Source organism: Pristiophorus japonicus, chromosome 15 (genome assembly GCF_044704955.1).
Source record: "Pristiophorus japonicus isolate sPriJap1 chromosome 15, sPriJap1.hap1, whole genome shotgun sequence".
Taxonomy (NCBI): Eukaryota; Metazoa; Chordata; class Chondrichthyes; family Pristiophoridae; genus Pristiophorus; species Pristiophorus japonicus.
The window spans coordinates 15,202,111-15,224,129 of record NC_091991.1 but is presented as its reverse complement, the minus strand read 5'-3'; the positions used below and the strand labels follow the sequence as shown (position 1 = coordinate 15,224,129).

The window sequence follows — 22,019 nt, the reverse complement described above, 5'->3', positions numbered from 1 at the left end:
TCCCTGGTTGAAGCACTTTCACACAGGTAGGAAGATGGTTTATTTAATCTTTTCTTGGCTTATAAATGTTTATTCAGGTTGGATTTATTTGTATAATATCTGTAGAAGTATAAATAAGGATTTATTGTCAAATTTAATGAGTTCCCTTCCCCCCCCCCCTCCCCTCCACCTCGTTCTGGACGCCTAATTTGTAACCTGCGCCTGATTTTTTAATGTGTAGAACAGGTTTTTACAGTTCTGCAAAAATCTTCACTGGCTCCATTCTACTTTAGTTTGGAGTACATTTTCACTGTGGAAACTTTCAAATCAGGCGTCAGTGGCCGGACACGCCCCCTTTTGAAGAAAAAATTCTGTTCTAAACTAGAACTGTTCTACCTGACTAGAACTGCAGAAAAAAAAATGTGGAGAATTGCGATTTCTAAAATAGTCCGTTCTCCACCAGTTGCTCCTAAAAATCAGGCGCGAATCATGTGGAAACTTGGGCCCTATGTAACTACTCTTCAGGTTGGCTAACCAAATTTAAAAGGCATCAAGGCATTAGACAATTGAAAGTGTGTGGTGAAAGAGCCTCAGCACATCATGAGGCAGATGAAAGTTATATAGATGAGTTTGTTAAACTAAATGCTGATGAAAACCTTTCGGTTGAGCAAATCTATAATGCCGACGAGACAGCACTGTTTTGGCGTCATATACCGAGAAAGACATTAGCAACAGAAGAAGAATTGCAGTTAGCAGGTGTAAAAAATGACAAAGATAGATTGACTGTGCTTGCTTGTGCAAATGTGACTGGGACACATAAATAAGTGTAAGCTTATGGTCATCGGGAAAAGCCAACGTCCCAAGATGTTTCAAGGGCGTGAGAGTATTATGCTAATTAGAGAGCGTGGGTAACCCGGTAATTTTTCTAAACTGGTTTGGAAGCATTTTGTTCCCCAGGCGAGTGCTCATTGTAGGGCAGCTAGCCTTGAAGAAAACTGCAAAATATTCTTGCTGCGAGACAATTGCTCAGCACATCCTGATGCTGAACTTCTCGTAAAGGATAATGTCCATGAAATCTATTTACCTCCCATAGAAACATAGAAAATAGGTGCAGGAGTAGGCCATTCGGCCCTTCTAGCCTGCACCGCCATTCAATGAGTTCATGGCTGAACATGCAACTTCAGTACCCCATTCCTGCTTTCTCGCCATACCCCTTGATCCCCCGAGTAGTAAGGACTTCATCTAACTCCTTTTTGAATGTATTTAGTGAATTGGCCTCAACAACTTTCTGTGGTAGAGAATTCCACAGGTTCACCACTCTCTGGGTGAAGAAGTTTCTCCTCATCTCGGTCCTAAATGGCTTACCTCTTATCCTTAGACTGTGTCCCCTGGTTCTGGACTTCCCCAACATTGGGAACATTCTTCCTGCATCTAACCTGTCTAAACCCGTCAGAATTTTAAACGTTTCTATGAGGTCCCCTCTCATTCTTCTGAACTCCAGTGAATACAAGCCCAGTTGATCCAGTCTTTCTTGATAGGTCAGTCCCGTCATCCCGGGAATCAGTCTGGTGAACCTTCGCTGCACTCCCTCAATAGCAAGAATGTCCTTCCTCAGGTTAGGAGACCAAAACTGTACACAGTACTCCAGGTGTGGCCTCACCAAGGCCCTGTACAACTGTAGTAACACCTCCCTGCCCCTGTACTCAAATCCCCTCGCTATGAAGGCCAACATGCCATTTGCTTTCTTAACCGCCTGCTGTACCTGCATGCCAACCTTCAATGACTGATGTACCATGACACCCAGGTCTCGTTGCACCTCCCCTTTTCCTAATCTGTCACCATTCAGATAATAGTCTGTCTCTCTGTTTTTACCACCAAAGTGGATAACCTCACATTTATCCACATTATACTTCATCTGCCATGCATTTGCCCACTCACCTAACCTATCCAAGTCACTCTGCAGCCTCATAGCATCCTCCTCGCAGCTCACACTGCCACCCAACTTAGTATCATCCGCAAATTTGGAGATACTACATTTAATCCCCTCGTCTAAATCATTAATGTACAGTGTAAACAGCTGGGGCCCCAGCACAGAACCTTGTGGTACACCACTAGTCACTGCCTGCCATTCAGAAAAGTCCCCATTTACTCCTACTCTTTGCTTCCTGTCTGACAACCAGTTCTCAATCCATGTCAGCACACTACCCCCAATCCCATGTGCTTTAACTTTGCACATTAATCTCTTGTGTGGGACCTTGTCGAAAGCCTTCTGAAAGTCCAAATACACCACATCAACTGGTTCTCCCTTGTCCACTCTACTGGAAACATCCTCAAAAAATTCCAGAAGATTTGTCAAGCATGATTTCCCTTTCACAAATCCATGCTGACTTGGACCTATCATGTCACCTCTTTCCAAATGCACTGCTATGACATCCTTAATAATTGATTCCATCATTTTACCCACTACCGATATCTGGCTGACTGGTCTATAATTCCCTGTTTTCTCTCTCCCTCCTTTTTTAAAAAGTGGGGTTACATTAGCTACCCGCCACTCGATAGGAACTGATCCAGAGTCAATGGAATGTTGGAAAATTACTGTAAATGCATCCGCTATTTCCAAGGCCACCTCCTTAAGTACTCTGGGATGCAGTCCATCAGGCCCTGGGGATTTATCGGCCTTCAATCCCATCAATTTCCCCAACAAAATTTCCCGACTAATAAGGATTTCCCTCAGTTCCTCCTCCTTACTAGACCCTCTGACCCCTTTTATATCCGGAAGGTTGTTTGTGTCCTTCTTAGTGAATACCGAACCAAAGTACTTGTTCAATTGGTCCGCCATTTCTCTGTTCCGTGTTATGACTTCCCCTGATTCTGACTGCAATGTAACAGCACTGGTACAGCCAATGGATCAAGGAATTTTGAGATCAATGAAGTGTCTCTACAAAAAGGAATTCATGAGGTGTTTGCTTAGTGCTCTGAACAGAGGCATGGGGAAAATAGCATTCTCAAAAGGTTTTTCTGTGAAGGACGCCATATGGGCATCTGCGGATGCGTGGAATGAGGTAACTAGAAACACCTTGACTAATGCTTGGCATAACCTTTGGTCAGCAACTATGTTGACAATGATGCTGCTGATGACTTTGAAGGTTTTCATGTGTCCAGAGAGAAGAAAATGATTGTTGAACTTTTGAAATACGCAAAAGGGCTGACTTGTGAAGCTGTGCTCGAATTGAATGAAGATGATGTCACAGAAGTCATGGACATAGACAATGATGCTCCTGTTGTGCATGCAGTGACAGATGAAGAAATTGTAGGCATGGTTTTGCATCCAGAGGAAAAGGATGAAAGCAGTTAGGATGACGATGCTGATACTCAAGTGGAAAAAGTGTCCATCGACAAAGCTATCAACCTTTGTCATGAATTAATGAATGCCCTATAGCAACAAAACTTCATAAGTGAAGAGGAAATAATGCAGGTATATAAAATTAGGGAAAAATTAATCAAACAAAAGCCCAAATTACTTAAACAATGAATATTATTTGATATGTTTAAGAGGGTATCGCAGCAGAGTGCCCAAGGCACTTGAAAATCCCATCTTCAGCCCCAGATATCATAGCTGAGCCCTCTACCCCAAGCTCTCCCTCATGCACAACCTCCAGCCAAGTGTAACCTGTAACTATTTCTGTGCAGCTTACTCAGGAAGTGGATCACAGGAAGAATATTATTTTTTTACATTACAGGGTACCTGAATTCTATTTCCTACCTGTACTCTGTTTACCAAATAAAATCTGTATTTAGTCTGTTTCATACCTGTACTGTTTACCAAATAAAAACCTTTATTTATTCCATTTCATGCTTTGAGTACATTCCTTTTCATATTTTAATTAAATTTTATGTACATATCTTTTCATACATAAATACGAAAACTGGCCCGGCCTTGGCCTGGATTCGGGATGTCGGATTTTCCCTGAAATCCGGAAATAACCGAAAATCGTCCCCAAGATTGCCGGATTCGGGATGTTCAATTGCCTCCGAAATCCGGAAATACCTGAAAATGGTCCACGAGGTTGCCGGATTCAGGACGTTGGATTTCTTCTCTGAAATCCGGCAAAACTCGAAACTCGGCCCCGAGGTTGCTGGTTTCTGGACGTTGGATTTCTTTTCCGAAATCCGGAAAAACCCAAAAACTGGAATAGCCTCAGTCCCGAGGTTGTCAGATTTGGGACGTTGTACCTGTATTGGGGAGGAAGGACCACAGGGAGATTTAGGAGATATTCTCCTTCTATCTCTATATCTATGGATATTTGCTTACTTTTTATGAGATCAATGTTGGAACCATTGTGAAAATGCCAAAATACATTGGCAGAACATGACATGGAACGTTAACTTCAATTTATGATCCCTCCATATGAACGTGGAACACTTGCACCATAATAAATGAAGAATTCAAATAGACCTTAGCATTGTATATTACCAAAAAAAAAGAACACTTTTCAATTCTATTTTGAATATATTACCTAGGGTTTTGACTGGATCAGAGTAATCTGAATCAGTAAATTGACTTTGAAAGTTTGTTGCTCGAAATTTGAATCTAAAAGAAAAAATGACAAATTTATTACAAATGAAGTTGACTGTAAAATAACTTTAGACATTTATTTCCAAGTACTTGTACATCTGTTACAAATTTGGATAGCTTAAATACTTTCTCAGATTCAGTGGCATCAGTCACTCCCATCAGCAAGTCTGAGCGTCTTACTTTTTTATGGCTGTTGTCTCACACTGCCCTATATCTGTTTGTACAATAACAGGACCCTGATGTGACAACTTACCCTCTTGTGATCTGAGCCAGCTATTCATGACAGCCCTGGCTCAATAGAAGCACTCACACCTCTAAGCCAGTAGGTTCAATCACCACTCTAGAGACATGAGCACATAATCTAGGTTGACAGTTAGTGCAATACTGAGGGAGTATTGCACTGTCAGAAGTCTTGTCTTTCAGATGAGATGTTAAACCAATGCCCTGTCTGCTCTCTCAGGTGGACATAAAATATCCCATGGCACTATTTGAAGAAGAGCAGGGAGTTCTCCTGGTGTCCTGACCAACATTTATCTCACATATATCATCACCAAAAACAGATTACCAGGCCATTTATCTAATTGTTGTATGTGGTACCTTGATTTGTGCAATTTGGCTGCCACATTTCCCTATACAGGTACAATGTCCAAAATCCGAAATCCTCGGGACTGAATCCGTTCTGGTTTTTGGGTTTTTCCGCATTTCAGACAAGAAAATCAATAGTCTGAAATCCGGATTCTTGACCGAAACCGTGCCGGATTTCAGGTTTTGCCTCAAAAATGGCTGGTTTTTGGACAATAATTCCGGATGACTCCATCAGCTATGTGCAAAATGTCCAGTTTTTGGACAATTCCGGTTTTCAGAGTTCCGGAGTCGGGACGTTGCACCTGTACTACCAGTGACTATACTTTAACATACTTTATTGGTTGTGATGTGCTTTGGGATGTACTGAAGTCATGAAAGCACTATATAAATGCAAGCTCTTTCTTTTGCATGTATACTTTCTTGAATCACTTTGAAGGCAGACCGAACAAACATTCTGTGAGATGAGGCTGATACAAAAATTGTTACGCTGCTTTATTTAATACAAAGCAACAGTTATGACCAGATTAATTTTCTTCAATTGTACAACTAATCTTCAAATAATGATACAAAATAAAGAATATGTTACACTTCCCCACATCGGTGGGTCCTCTTATTTGACTTCAACAAGATGTCTTCTAACTATCGTTCAGCATTTCTAATCTCTGTCTCAGCAAAGACCCTCACAGCTTTCCCTTTAACAAACCTGACTACCCTTGCAGCCTTTCTGTTTCAAAAGCCTGTCTTTTTATAACGCTGCCTCTCTTTTAATCTTTCTCTTAATAGACAGAGATCAAAAGGCTTTCTCCAACACACACAGTATTCCAGGTGTGGCCTCACCAATACCTTATATAGCTGTAGCAAGTCTTCCCTGCTTTTATACTCCATCCCCTTTGCACTAAAGGCCAAGATACCTTTGGCCTTCCTGATCACTTGCTGTACCTGCATACTATCCTTTCGTGTTTCGTGCATAAGTACTCCCAGGTCCCACTGTACTGTGGCACTTTGCAATCTTTCTCCATTTAAATAATAACTTCCACTCTTAAAAATGAGTTCTCAGGTGACTGAACAGTCCAATACGAGAACCACAGTCCCTATCACAGGTGGGACAAATAGTAATTGAGGGAAAGGGTGAGCGGGACAGGTTTGCCGCATACTCTTTCTGCTGCCTGCGCTTGGTTTCTGCATGCTCTTGGCGATGAGACTCGAGGTGCTCGGCACCCTCCTAGATGCACTTCCTCCACTTAGGGCGGTCTTTGGCCAGGGACTCCCAGGTTTCAGTGGGTTGTTGCATTTTTTCAAGGAGGCTTTCAGGGTGTCTCTATAACATTTCCTCTGTCCACCTTTGACTCGTTTGCCGTGAAGGAGTTCCGAGTAGAGCGCTTGCTTTGAGAGTCTCGTGTCTGGCATGCGAGCGATGTGGCCTGCCCAGCGGAGCTGATCAAGTGTGGTCAGTGCTTCAATGCTGGGGAATTTGGCCTGGTCGAGGACGCTAATGTTGGTTAGCATGGGGGTTAGGAAGGGAAGGTGGTCATCGATTTATTGGGAATGGGTTTGAAAGAGCAGGAGATAGGTCTCATGGACAAGACAAGAGGGCATGAGGGGAAATAGGACAGAAGCTACATAATGAAGAAGGTTCAGGGCGTGCAGAAGGGAGCCTTGGGAGAAGTTTGGCTTGATGGGCAAGGAGAAGAGGGGATGCAACAGAGGCAGCTGAAAGGATGGTATCAATCTCAGTGATAAAGAAGTCCATAAGCTTCTTGCACTTATTGCTGGAGGTGAGGGTGGAGAGCGCATGGGAGACAGTTTGTACTGGCAAAAGGAAGCTTGGAGTTATTTTTGCATTCAAGGTGGTTTTGGCAGAAGAGAGCAAGGCCTAATAATGCTGGATGTGGTCCAGACAGATGTGGCGATGGTTGACTAAACCAATTGTGTATCAAATACGTTCAAGTCAGCACTTCTTCTACTTGAGGGAGTGAATATTGGAGCCATACCAGGGTGAACGACCAGGGTGAAAGTGTTTTACTGGGAACAAGAGCAACAAAGACAAAAATGAGGGAGTGATTTGAGCAAATCGACAGCTGAACAGTACCTTGAGGTCAAATTATACTGTTACTTAGAATACCAACAGAAAAAATACTACTACAGCACATTGCTAGAAATAGTATATTCTGGCACAGAAGCCTCTTAAAAGTTGTTAAACAAATAATTCACCAAGCACAAATCTCTCACAATCTACTACCAGACTATGAAGTTTTATATGGAACAAAATTCAATATTGCTTATTGACATTCATGTTTGACAACATTATCGAAGGTGATTTGCACTTTTGGAATGCAGGTGACTGTGTCAAACAATTCAGTACTTTTTCTCTATGATGTATCATGTTATTGACTTATTTCTTTTTGTCATGGCACATATGTGGTTAATAATTAAACTCACTTACAGAATATGACCCAGCTTGTTTTGATACACAAATAGCTCCAGAACAGATGTTACAGCTGTAATGACCATCTGAGAGATGGGGCAAGCAATTTAGTTCCAATGGGCTCAAGTTTCAGCCTGAGTTGTTCCTATTTTTTTGAAGCAACTAGTTTAGAATGGGGCATCTTAGAAATTGCAATTCTCGGCATTTAGTTTGCTCCAGTTCTAGTGAGTTAGAATAGTTTCATTTTAGAACAGGTTTTTGTTTTCAAAAGGGGGCGTGTCCAGCCACTTACACCTGTTTTGCAAGTTTAGGCAGCGAAAACTTACCCCAAACTAACTTAGAATGGAGTAAGTGTAGACTTTTGTACGCTCAGAAAAACCTTGCCTCCACTTAGAAATCAGGCATAGAGAACGAGAGATGGGGGCGGGGAGGAAGGGGGGCTTACAAACATTAAACACTTCACTTTTACAAATAAAGAGCCATCATCAATAATAAATAAATCAATCAATCAACCAATAAATCAATCAAAAAAAATAAAAAAATTACAAATTAAAAAATCACTCAATAAATAAAAAAATATTTCTACTCACCTACTGCAGCACCGGGGAGAAGGGGGGGGGAGAAGATGGGGGGGGGGAGAAGAGAGGGGAGGGAGATGAGAAGGGGGGGGAAGAGAAGAGGGGGGGGAGGAGAAGAGAGGAGGGGGGGAGATGAGAAGGGGGGGAAGAGAAGAGGGGGAAAGAGAAGAGGGGGGGGAAGAGAAGGGGGGGAGGAGAAGAGGGGGTGGGGGGGAGAAGAAAATGAACGGTGGGGGTGGTTGGAGAAGAAGATGAATGGGGGGGAGGGGGGAAGAGGAACAAAAGAACATATGAATTAGGAACAGGAGTAGGCCATCTAGCCCCTCGAGCCTGCTCCGCCATTCAATAAGATCATGGCTGATCTGGCAGTGGACTCAGCTCCACTTACCCGCCCGCTCCCCATAACCCTTAATTCCCTTATTGGTTAAAAATCTATCTATCTGTGACTTGAATACATTCAATGAGCTAGCCTCAACTGCTTCCTTGGGCAGAGAATTCCACAGATTCACAACCCTCTGGGAGAAGAAATACCTTCTCAACTCGGTTTTAAATTGGCTCCCCCATATTTTGAGGCTGTGCCCCCTAGTTCTAGTCTCCCCGACCAGTGGAAACAACCTCTCTGCCTCTATCTTGTCTATCCCTTTCATGATTTTAAATGTTTCTATAAGATCACCCCTCATCCTTCTGAACTCCAACGAGTAAAGACCCAGTCTACTAAATTTATCATCATAAGGTAACCCCCTCATCTCTGGAATCAGCCTAGTGAATCGTCTCTGTAGCCCCTCCAAAGCTAGTATATCCTTCCTTAAGTAAGGTGACCAAAACTACATGCAGTACTCCAGGTGCGGCCTCACCAATACCCTATACAGTTGCAGAAGGACCTCCCTGCTTTTGTACTCCATCCCTCTCGCAATGAAGGCCAGCATTCCATTCGCCTTCCTGATTACCTGCTGCACCTGCAAACTAACCTTTTGGGATTCATGCACAAGGACCCCCAGGTCCCTCTGCACCGCAGCATGTTGTAATTTCTCCCCATTCAAATAATATTCCCTTTTACTGTTTTTTTCCCCAAGGTGGATGACCTCACTTTTTCCGACATTGTATTCCATCTGCCAAACCTTAGCCCATTTGCTTAACCTATCTAAATCTCTTTGCAGCCTCTCTGTGTCCTCTACACAACCCGCTTTCCCACTAATCTTTGTGTCATCTGCAAATTTTGTTACACTACACTCTGAAGATGAATGGGGGGGGGGGGAGAGGAAGATGAATGGGGGGGGGGAGAGGAAGATGAGGGGGGGGAGAAGAGAAGAGGAAGATGAACAGTGGGAGGAGGGGGGGGGTGGGTGAGAAGAAGATGAACGGGGGGGTGAGGGGAAGATGAATGGGGGTGGAGAGGAAGATGAGGGGGGGGAGAAGAGGAAGATGAACAGTGGGCGGAGGGGGGGGGGTGGGGGTGGGTGAGAAGAAGATGAACAGGGGGGGGGGGGGAGGGGGGGGGAGGAGCTGAACGGGGACTGCCGAGGACTTCGGGCAGGGCCCGCACACAGCCGATGCCGGGCCCCGCCGCTGCTGACGCCGGCTCCAATGGATGACTTCGGGGGACTTCGGGCGGGGCCCGCCCCCAGCGAGATGCCGGGCGGGCAGGCCCCGCCGACGAGGTAAGATGCGTCAGGCCACTCAGCCCGGGATAGGGGCGGCGTCCCTTCGGCCTGGGATAGGGTCGTCGCCCGGAGACAGGACGCGCTGGGAGGGCCGGGAGCTACTGCGCACGCGCGCAGCTGCCGGCACTGTTTTTGGCACAGGGCTGTAGCTCTGCCCTCGGCAGCTCCTACTGCGCTGCGCCGACCTGGAAATGGGCCTACAGCTATCGGAGAATCGCGAGGTAAGTATTCGGCGCAATTTTTGTTCTATAAATTAGGTGGGCCTCTCCAATGTGCGCCGTTCTAGCGGGAGTCCGAAACTTGTGCCTAATACAAATATCTTGTGGGTTTTGTTTTAATATATGCTTGATTTGAGTTTTAGAAAACATATTTAAATTTCCTTTATTCCAATCAAATTTTGAAAGTATGAAATAGATGTGCCAAAAAGACTCTGAGGAAGATCAGCAGTGAGCTGCCACGTAAGGTTAATATTTAGATAATTTATGCCAGTTCACATTAAAGTTTAGTGCAGCAGACATGACTGTTTAGTTATTTTCTATCTTCTGAAGAGGGATGGTTTAGCCTGTAACTCTTGTATATATACCGCGTGCCATTAGTTCTGTTCACTTATCCATTTACTGTCTACAGCCTAATTTATTCAGTGCTTATTCCACTGCCTTCTGAACTGGAGGAAAATCACATGAAGTAATGTGATTTTACCAGTACGGCAAAATATGGTGATGATGGATTTGTGAGTTCATAACAAATTACCTTGATATGGAGTGGGTAAATCTACACCGGCTCGCATGTGGGAGTGGGCTGGGAGTAAATATCCAAAAATGTAGCATGCTGGGGAGTACTGCTGCTATTTGTAATTTGGAAAGTTGAGGAGAAATAATTGCATAGTCATCACTAGGCAGTTATATCAACATGTAAACTACAAAGGTGGCACAAAGTTGTAAAACACAAATGGCCATTTGGAACCCATGCCCTGTCAGCAATAAGAATCGGTGCAGGCATTTCTTTAGATGAATGACCTAATGGTAATAAAGTAGTGCTCTATTATATTGCCACCCAAGGTGCTTCGGTTAGTGCTGCTGGGCCTAAGCACAAATGAAACCAACTTAAATTGCATCTCAATGACTGCACTTGATACTCACATATATATATATATATATAAAAAGATGTCCCTGTCCTTGTCACATCCCCAGTGCTATAGCAGTAAAATTTAACTGCACTGATAATGAGTAAGCAGCAAAGAACACAAACTTTACATTGCAAAGAAAATATGGACCCCAGTTTTCATAAGCTGCAAGGCCCACCCATTTGCCGGGGCAGTACTTTGCTAGGATGATTCCTCTAAATGAGGTGACAGTATCGCCCGTCGGCCAAATAACGGCTTGCGTCGTCAATTTGGGCGGCAGCTCTCAATCGCGGCGGCAAATGAGCTTGCCGCCCAAGTGCTGCCGAGGATGGAGTCGTGCCCAGACCCTGAAAAGTAAAAACAAATTACCAAAAAAAACCTACCGGAACACCTTCAGGGGATCCCATCCAGGTAAGTCGCAGCAGAAAAAATGTTTTAAAGATGTTCACTAACCTTTTCTTGCAGGTCTTCATACCTACTGTCGGGGTTAGAGCAGCCTCTACGCAGCAGTCCTTCCCCCGGCTGGTGCCCACTCCCGCCCGCACCAATCTGGCAGCTCGGTGGGCAGGAGACTACTTACGCTACTTGGCCGCCAGAGGACATCAGCGGGCGGTTCCCGGCGGTACTCCCCTCCCGTTCGCTCCAGTCCAAGTGGAAAATGGCAAGGAGAGGAAAACGGCAGCAAAACTCAGCGGCAGTTGGCGACAGCGGGTGGTAAGCCCACCAATATCGGGGCCAGAGAATCCTGTCTGCTTATGTTCTGCTAATATCTTATAAATAAATATGAACGTCACTGTAATGATGCCACTTCTATTCTATTGACAAATATACAGCAAAATAAATCAAAACCAATATTTTACATTTTACTTACAAGTACTGTTTATCTTGTTTGAGGGGTCCATTGCAAATTTTCACTGCATTGTGTTGACATGATTTTTCAGCTCCAATGGTATATGTTTCTTCATTAGCATTCTCTCTGTATGTGTTTGTTCCACTGCATGGTGGATTTTTAAAGCCTTCATTCGCAAAATATGGCTTTGGCTTCCTTACATAAGCATCATACCATGTCGAAATATTTCCATCAATCACAGCTGTTAAGAAATTGGCCAACATTAATTGAGTTACATGCGAACCTATGAGATGAACTGAGGCTCAGAAATAAAACAGTTAGCCTAACATCTGTCGTTGGGAAAATGCTGGAGTCCATTATTAAGGAAGCAGTAGCAGGACATTTGGAAAAGCATATTACAGTCAAGCAGAGTCAGCATGGATCTATGAAAGGGAAATCATGTTTGACAAATTTGCTGGAGTTCTTTGAGGATGTAATGAGCAGGGTGGAGAAGGGGGAACCAGTGGATGTGGTGTATTTGCATTTCCAGAAGGCATTCGATAAGGTGCCACATAAAAGGTTACTGCACAAGATAAGAGCTCACGGGATTGGGGTAATATATTAGCATAGATAGAGGATTGACTAACAGAAAGCAAAGAGTCGGGATAAATGGTTCATTCTCGGGATGGCAATCAGTAACTATTGGGACGCCGCAGGGATCAGTGCTGGGACCCCAACTATTTACAATCTATATTAACGACTTGGAAGAAGGGACCAAGTGTAACGTAGCCAAGTTTGCTGATGATACAAAGATGGGTGGGAAAGCAAGTTGTGAGGAGGACACAAAAAATCTGCAAAGGAATATAGACAGGTTCAGTTAGTGGGCAAAAATTTGGCAGATGGAGTATAGGGGCCAAATTTCGGCCTGAGTTGCTCCTGTTTTTTTGGAGCAACTGGATTAGAATGGAGTATCTTAGAAATTTGAATTCTCGGCATTTAGTTTGCTCCAGTTCTAGTCAGTTAGAACAGTTTCACTTTGGAACAGAATTTTTTTTTCCAAAAGGGGGCGTGTCCGGCCACTTACGCCTGTTTTCAAAGTTTAGGCAATGAAAACTTACTCCAAACTAACTTAGAATGGAGTAAGTGAAGATTTTTGTACATTCGAAAAAACCTTGTCTACACTTTAGAAAATCAGGCGTAGGTTACAAATTAGGCGTAGGGAATGGGGGTGGGGGGTTTAAAGGGAAGTTTACAAACATTAAACACTTCAGTTTTACAAATAAAGAGCCATCATCAATAATAAATGATAAATACATCAATAAATCAACCAATAAATCAATCAAAAAAATTTATTAAAAAATAATTTAAAAAAAAAATCAATAAATAAAACATTTTCCACTTACCGACTGCAGCACCGAGAGTCCTCCAACAGCATGCTGGGACGGCTCCCCCCCCCCCCCCCAGTGTGTCTCTGTCAGTGTCTCTATCTGTCTGTCTGTCCGTGTGTCTCTCACTCTGTCTGTCAGTGTCTGTGTTTCTGACAGCGAGGGGAGGGGGAGAAGGAGGTGGAGGGGGAGAAGGGAGGTGGGGGGGAGGGGGAGAAGGGAGGTGGGGGGAGGGGGAGAAGGGGGGTGGGGGAGGGGGAGAAGGGGTGTGGGGAGAAGTGGGGTGGGGGGGAGGGGGAGAAGGGGGGTGGGGGGAAGAGGAGAAAGGGGGGATGGGGGAAGGGGGAGACGGGAGAAGGGGAGAAGTGGGGGGCGGGGGAAAGGGGGAAAGGGGAGAAAGGGGTGGGAGGGGGAGGAGGAGGGGTGTGGGGGAGGAGGAGGGGTGGGGGGGGAGGAGGAGGGGAGGGGGAGGGGTGGAGTGGTGGGAGGGAGAAGGGGGGAGGAGGAGGGGTGGGGGGTGGGAGGAGCGGCGAGGAGAAGGGGGGGAGAGGAGGAGAAGGGGGGGAGAGGGGGAGAAGGGGGGAGAGGGGGGAGGGAGGGAAGGAGAGAAGATGGAGGGAGGAGGGAGGGAAGGAAGGAGAGAGGAGTGAGGGAGGGAAGGAGAGAGGAGGGAAGGAAGGAGGGAGGGGAGGAGGGAGGGAGGGAAGGAGAGAGGAGGGAGGGAGGGAAGGAGAGAGGAGGGAGGGAGGGAGGGAAGGAGAGAGGGAGGGAAGGAGAGAGGAGGGAGGGAGGGAGGGAAGGAGAGAGGAGGGAGGGAGGGAGGGAAGGAGAGAGGGCGGGGGGGGGGGGGGGAGAAGGGAGAGAAGGAGGCTGAACGGCCGGGCCCAAGACCTCGGGCTGAATTTACAGGTAGGTGGCGTCGGGTCTCGGGGGGGTCGCGGAGGTCCGGGGGCGGGGAGGAAGAGTCGCGGAGGTCGGGGGGGTGGGAGAGAGAGAGTCGCGCGGGGGTAGCGGGGGGAAAGAGAGTCGCGGAGGTCCGGGGGGGGAGGGAGAGAGAGTCGCGGAGGTCCGGGGGGGGGGGGAGCGGAGGTCGGGTCGCCGGCGGGGGGGGGGGGGGCAGCAGGGTTGAGTCTGGTGGGAGGAGCCTTATTCACGCAGCCCCAGTGAGGCCATTCGGCCAGGGCTAGGGGCTGCATGCTTCGGGCCCCTCCCACAGCTTTGGGCGCCTGAAGCTACTGCACATGCACGCCCACTGCAGCGCACATGTGCAGAGGTCGCGGCACTGTTTTCAGCGCAGGGACCTGGCTCCGCCCCCAACATCTCGTGCTGCGCTGCACCCGGCTTCAGAGGACCTGCAGGGAGCCGGAGAATAGGTACGTTTTTTTTAGGCGCACTTTCTGCCGCCATTTTAGGCGCGGCCCGAAACTTGGGCCCATAATGTGGGAAAGTGTAAAGTTATCCATTTTGGCAGGAAAAATAAAAAAGCAAATTATTATTTAAATGGCAAGAAATTATAAAATGCTGCAGTACAGAGGGACCTGGGGTCCTTGTACATGAAACACAAAATGCAGGTACAGCAAGTAATCAGGAAGGCAAATGGAATGTTGGCCTTTATTGTAAGGGGGTGGTGTATAAAAGCAGAGAAGTCCTACTACAATTGTACAGGGTATAGGTGAGGCCACAGCTAGAGTACTGCATACAGTTTTGGTCGCCTTATTTAAGGAAGGATATACTTGCATTGGAGGCAGTTCAGAGAAGGTTCACTTGGTTGACTCCTGAGAAGAAGGAGTTGTCATGTGAAGAAAGGCTGAGCAGGTTGGGCCTATACTCATTGGAATTTAGAAGAATGAGAGCTGATCTTGTTGAAACATATAAGATAATGAGGGGGCTCGACAAGGTGGATGCAGAGTGGATGTTTCCACTCGTGGGGGAATCTAGAACTAGCGGGCAGAGATTCAGAATAAGTGGTCGCCCATTTAGAACTGAGAAGAGGAGAAATTTCTTCTCTCAGAAGGTCATAAAGCTGTGGTATTCTCTGCCCCAAAGAGCTGTGGAGGCGGGGTAATTGAATATATTTACGGTGGAGATAGACAGATTTTTGAGCGATAAGGGAGTAAAAGGTTATGGGGAGCAGGCAGGGAATTGGAGCTGAGCACAAGATCAGATCAGCCATGATCTTATTAAATGGCGGAGCAGGCTCAAGGGGTCAAATGGCCTACTCCTGCTCCTAATTCTTATGTTCTTATAATGTCTTCATGGAATCACTCACACCTAGGCCAATGTGAAAAGCTTTAAACCGATACTTGGTATACTCTATTTCAACTCAGATTATGTACAATATTAGATCGACTCTATTATGACAGGCACTACAATGGAACTACTACTTTTGAAATCATTTGTCAAATTAGAACTTATGTAAATTGACATAATACAAAACGTACACAAAGTGTACATATGGATTTCTACTTTTCAACAGTCTGGATGTCTGTTAGCTTAATTTTGTACAATGCCATGAAACAAAACCTGCTTTCTTATATGAAGATTAAAAAGGCTATAACTCAACAAAAACTGTCACTTTCACTCACATAAACCGCATGATGGCAGTGCAGGAAATGGAAAATGCTACTCTGGTGCAGTCAGGATGCTTTTCAGAGCATATGCCTGAGATGCATCATTAGCGTGAAGCCCTCCTGAGTAGGTATAGCCTGGTGAGATACAGCGTAAAACTCCCTCAAATTGTCCTGATACTGTGTGCCTAAAATGAGAAGCTTTTTCACTACCATCCCTCACCTAGATGAGCACAAAATTAATAAATGAACAAAAATACCATTATTGGTTTATGATGCATTAAACATGATTCTTGTGCATCATTGTCATCAGGTCTTTCTAACAGCACAGATTTTCACATAATAGTCAATTTCTAATAGAATATAGAGTTAGATGCATCTGTGCAGGTCTTGTGGTGGGTGTGCATGTCTTTCTTGGCAGTGTGCAAATAGGTATACTTCCAACTTCTAAAATACTTCTAGCGTTAATAGGTATGATACTGGACTAACAACCCAAAGGTTGTGAATTTAAATCTCACCATGGCAAGTCATGAAATTGAATTCAATATAACTGGTAATTTGTAGGCAGAAAATGATCACGAAAGCTGACATTATTTCATTTAAAATGCAATTGGTTCACTATTGTCCTTAAAGGAAAACTGCCAATCCTACCCCACCCCCGTACCTTGTCTGGCCTACATGTGACTCAAGTCCTACAGTATATACCCTTAGTGCAACTAGGGATGGGCTTTCCCAATAGTGCCCATATCTTCAGAACAAATTTTCAAAAATGTAATGATTTTCAACCTACACCAGTGAATTTTACTTGGAATTACATTGATTTTACAGCACAGAAACAGACCATTCGGCCCAACTGGTCTAAGCCTCTGTTTATGCTCCACATGAGCCTTCTCCCACCCTACTTCATCTAACCCTCTCAGTATATCCTTCTATTTTTTTTTCTCTCACGTACGTATCTAGCTTTCCCTTAAATGCAACGTGTAATTTTCCTCTAATTGAGTCATAAAATAGGCGTTCCTTTTAAAAACTTCAGCTAAGATCAAGGCCTAGAAATTCGGGTCGTTTGAGGGAGCGCTTATCATCATCATCATCATAGGCAGTTCCTCGGAATCGAGGAAGACTTGCTTCCACTCTAAAAAATGAGTCCTTACGTGGCTGAGCAGTCCAATACGAGAACCACAGTCCCTGTCACAGGTGGGACACATAGTCGTTGAGGGAAAGGGTGGGTGGGACTGGTTTGCCGCACGTTCTTTCCACTGCTGGTGCTTGATTTCTGTGTGCTCCCGGCGATAAGACTCGAGGTGCTCAGCGCCCTCTCGGATGCACTTCCTCCACTTAGGGCGGTCTTTGGCCAGGGACCCCCCCGGGTGTCAGTGGGGATGTTGCACTTTGAGGATGTCCTTGTAACGTTTCCTCTGCCCACCTTTGGCTCATTTGCCATGAAGGAGTTCCGAGTAGAGCGCTTGCTTTGGGAGTCTCGTGTTTGGCATGCGGACAATGTGGCGTGCCCAGGGAGCGCTAACGGGGCACAAAAGAATTTTCACCCGAGCGCAGTGCCGCTAATGACTCCCACTAAATTCCGCGAGAGTACAGCAGTGCCGGTAACCCGTGGTGCCCCGCTCCGCCGGCAATGACGATGCCATCACCGTGTGTTGCAGCCTCTAAATCATCCCAGACCATAAATTGGGTATCGCCCACTGAAGCTGTGCTGCGTGACAGTTTCAGGGGACGTGAACCGTGTGGCAGGCCACTCGCGTGGCAAAACTTAAAGGGAAGGTGTCGGCCATGCTAAAAACATATCTGCCCACTTTCTTCTGCGCTCAGTTGGCGCTTCGAACGCGGGATCCGTGCTGCGATCGGTCAACCCGGCACTCTGTTTGAGTGCCGGGCTGTTGGCACGGCACGGCAACCCCACTCCCCGGTGGTCCATTGGAGGACCGTTTCATCTCTGCAGAGTTTGCAGCTTGGGTCCTTCTCTTTAATGACGAGAAGATCTCCTCCTGCGCGGCAGAGCTACGTGGCCCAGTGCGTAGCACTGTGCCCCGCTCCCAAACTGTCTGCCCCAGTACTGCCCCAGAAAGGAAGTGGAGAGCGTTATTTTGTGCTCCATTTTCTTTCAGGGGCGGTAACCCGAATTTAGCTAGCGGGGTGGGAATTTCGCGCCTGGCACAAAATGTTCCGCCTCCTGAATGTTACCGCCCCCAAACTGGGCGCATTGGAATTTCACCCCCAACCAAGTTTAAAAATAACTTGATACCACTATGAGGACATAAACTACTGTATCTATTTACAAGTACTCGGAACTCCTTCACGGCAATTGAGCCAAAGGTGGGCAGAGGAAACGTTACAAGGACATCATCAAAGCCTCCCTGATAAAGTGTAACATCCCCACTGATACCTGGGAGTCCCTGGCCAAAGACCGACTTAAGTGGAGGAAGTGCATCCAGGAGGGCGCTGAGTATCTCGAGCCTCATCGCCGAGTGCATGCAGAAATCAAGCGCAGGCAGCGGAAAGAGAGTGCGGCAAATCTGTCCCACCCGCCCTTACCCTCAACGACTATCTGTCCCACCTGTGACAGGGACTGTGGTTCTTGTATTGGACTGTTTAGCAAGTCTTCCTCGATTCCGAGGGACTGCCTATGATGATGGTTACCTAAGAACATAAGAACATAAGAATTAGGAACAGGAGTAGGCCATCTAGCCCCTCGAGCCTGCTCCGCCATTCAACAAGATCTGGATCAAGTATAGAAAAAAATAAACATTTAGTTGTTAAATAAATAGATGCATCTGAGAAGGTCAGAAGTTTCCAGATCTATCGTAGATACAAAGGCCCCAAGTTTCCACACGCGGCGAAAAAGGTGCACCTCAGAGCTGGGCGCCTGTTTATCGCGCCGAAAACGGCGCCGGAAAAAAAGTGCGGTATTCTCGAGCTCCTTGGAGCTCGATGTCTGCTTGGCGCGGCGCACAGGAGGCGGAGCCTACCACTCGCGCCGATTTTGTAAGTAGGAGGGGGCGGGTACAATTGAAATGAGGCTTCTTGGTGCCGGCAACCCTGCGCGTGCGCGTTGGAGCGTTCGCGCACCCGCAGTCTGAAGTAAACATTGGCACTCGGCCATTTTTAAAAGTACTGCAGAAAAAGTGAAGATTTGTTTCTTGGACCCCTGCAAAGGCTTGTATTTTAATTTTCTTGATATTTCTGTGTGTGAGGGAGTGCTTTTAGCAGCACTGCTGAATAAATCACCTGCTGAAATCAGTGAGTTCAGCTTTTCACGGCTAAACTTGCAGAACCGGTGCCTGCAAATTAAGGACTGTGTGTTTGGAGAAATAAAAGTGCCAATTCAACTTTGCAATGGATCAACGTCCACCAAGAACAAAGAATTTCTTGCATGAGGAAGCAAACCATTGCATAATATGTGGTGTTGACAATGCAGCACCCATTCTGCAAATTTAAATATAAAGATGTCAATGTGGCTGCCTCTCCCTGTCCAAATGGCCTCAGTCAGTCCCCCTCAGAGCTCGAAGGCTGCTGCTGTTCTTTCTTCGGCTCCCGGCCAGCCACCGACGCCGCTGCAATCCCATGGCCGAATGGCCTCAAGTCCGTCCGGGTGCTGCATCTTCGCGGGGAATGAAGGCCTGCCTCAAGCACCGCAGCTCAGCTCGAAGGCTGCTTGCTGCCTGCCGCTGCCATCGAGACGAGACACTGACGCCACACCCCTGCCTCAAGCACTGCAGCTCAGCTCGAAGGCTGCTTGCTGCCGCTGCCGTCGAGACACTGACGCCACACCGCTGCCTGAAAGGCCTGCCTGAAGCACTTTCACACAGGTAGGAAGATGGTTTATTTAATCTTTTCTTTGCTTATAAATTTTTATTCAGGTTGGATTTATTTGTATAATATTTGTATAAGTATAACTAAGGATTGATTGTAGAATTTAATTACTTCCCTTCCCGCCCACCCCCCCCCACCTCGTTCCCGACACCTAATTTGTAACTTGCGCCTGATTTTTTAAAGTGTAGACAAGGTTTTTTCAAGCGTATAAAAATCTTCACTTACTCTATTCTAAGTTAGTTTGGAGTACGTTTTCACTCACGAAACTTTGAAATCAGGCGTCAGTGGCCGGACACGCCCCCTTTTGAAAAAAAAATTCTGTTCCAAAGTGAAACTGTTCTACCTGACTAGAACTGCAGAAAACTAAATGTGGAGAATTCCGATTTCTAAGATACTCCGTTCTACACCAGTTCCTCCTAAAAATCAGGAGCAAATCATGTGGAAACTTGGGGCCATAGAGTGGTACCAGTCTTACAGATTTGACTAACATTCTCCAGATATTAGCTATTTCAGCAAATTGCTGAGGAAGCTGCCTTTTACCCACAAAATGGAGTCTTTAATTCAAGAATAAAAATGAAGCATGATTCTCAACACAGCATGGAATTTGCTGTGGATAATGACGGCGAACTAACAATGTTCGCCATCTTTACCCCTCTGAAACTGACTACAACCTCAGGATTGAGCACATGTGCATCTAAATGCAGAAATCCAGAAGTTGCGGTCAGTCATTCACTTCTGTGACACTGGCTGCGCTGTGGACGACCCCCCAACCCCCCGTCTCAAACTGACAAAAACTTGGGCTTTTTTGCAGTAATATCGTTGTTAAATACACCATTAAATGTTAAGCCTTGTTGGATTAGGTGTAACTTGGGTTTTAGCAGCGTATTGACTGCTAAACAAACATATGGGCACTGAAAAATTAATTTTTATATTCGTGGAGTGTCAAATTTCTCCAGTATGATAAAAATGACATTTTTTTAAAAACTTTTAATAAAAAGTTTGCTCATTATATTTCAGCTTCTACCTTATTCCCATGCGAGAGTCCCAATCTTTATTTCGCTCTTTGTAACATTTTTTAAAAGTCCGGATAAAAGCAGCTTCTCATTTCCTGGTTTTCTGTCTGTGAGAATTCTGCAGCTTGTTGATGTCACTGCAACATCGCACTACGGATTACCACTACAGAGCACTGAAATCAACTGAACGTGTAAAAAGGCAAATTTTACGCCACAGGGATTGCAAGATCTTTGTGGGCAGCTTTCTTTGGAGCTAGCACTGAACACCTTTGCTTCGCCGCTGACCGCAAATTAGTTCGTTCAGTGTGAGAATCCGAATACCTAGCATAGCTTCTCTAACACTGATGGTTTTTTTACTGTAGCTCATGAAGTGCTGAGAGCACTAGGGGATGACATTTTTAGTGTGCACCATTTCCTGGCCAGTGCTCTGAAATAGCATCATTCCTCACTGGGAATGCCTGATCAGGTAATTAGCCCTATAGTACCATCATCAGAACTAGCTCACACAATGTTACTCTGTTTAAAATTGAGGCAAATTGATGAACTGTTATAAATGCAGGTCAGACCTGAATTTTATTTTAATGAATTTCCTCATTTTACTTATATTTGTCATTGATGACACTTCAACAAAGTTCGGAAAACATCATAAACTCTTACCTCTTATTTCAGTCACGATTACTTGGATTTTCTCGATGGAACCGTATTCATTTGTGAAATAACATACAGGCATTCTGATTGTAATAGTTGTGGAAGTGACTTGCAGTATTCCATTTTTGTCGAAAGCAGCAGCTGGTTTGAGATTAGGTTTAGGTGGAGCTGTGGAGAAAAAGGGAGTAATTAAAATCATTGTTTGAAATAATATTGAGATTGTAAATACTATAGTTATGTACTGAGTTATGGGTTCAAGTCCCACTCCAGAGACTTGAGCATAAAAATCTAGGCTAACACTGCAGTCCAGTGCAGTACTGAGAGAATGCCGCACTATTGGAGGTGCCGTCTTTTGGATCCCATGGCACTATTTGGAAGAGCGGGGGAGCTATGCCCAGTATCCTGGGCAATATTTATCCTTCAATCAACATCACAAAAAAGAGATTATTTGGATGTTAACATGTTGCTATTTGTGGGAGCTTGCTGTGTGCAAACTGGCTACCGCGTTTCCTACATTACAAAAGTGACTACAGTTCAAAAAGTACTTCATTGGCTGTAAAGCACTTTGGGAGGTCCTGAGGTTGTGAAAGGCGCTATATAAAAGTCTTTCTTTAAATTCAAGGACTATTAAAATTAACATTTAGTTAGGTGATAGGGCATATTTATTGCATAAAAATATTAAATGCATCAAATAAATATATTTGTACCACATGGAAAATGCTAGAATCTATTATTAAGGCACTTAGAAAATAATAATAAGATTGGGCAGTGTCAACATGGATTTATGAAAGGGAAATTATGTTTGACAAATCTATTAGAGACTTT

General features: G+C 45.3%; 1 protein-coding gene across 1 annotated transcript in view; it reads right to left on the bottom strand.

Annotated features, from left to right (window-relative positions):
* ptprq (protein tyrosine phosphatase receptor type Q) overlaps positions 1 to 22,019 on the bottom strand; it is a 266,871-nt gene that overhangs the window by 56,051 nt on the left and 188,801 nt on the right. Inside the window, exons 43-45 of the mRNA XM_070901512.1 lie at positions 21,204 to 21,362; positions 11,799 to 12,018; positions 4,497 to 4,570 (exon numbers count right to left, since the gene is read on the bottom strand). Of these exons, the coding sequence (XP_070757613.1) occupies positions 4,497 to 4,570; positions 11,799 to 12,018; positions 21,204 to 21,362 (453 nt within the window). The remainder of the gene's footprint in view (positions 1 to 4,496; positions 4,571 to 11,798; positions 12,019 to 21,203; positions 21,363 to 22,019) is intronic.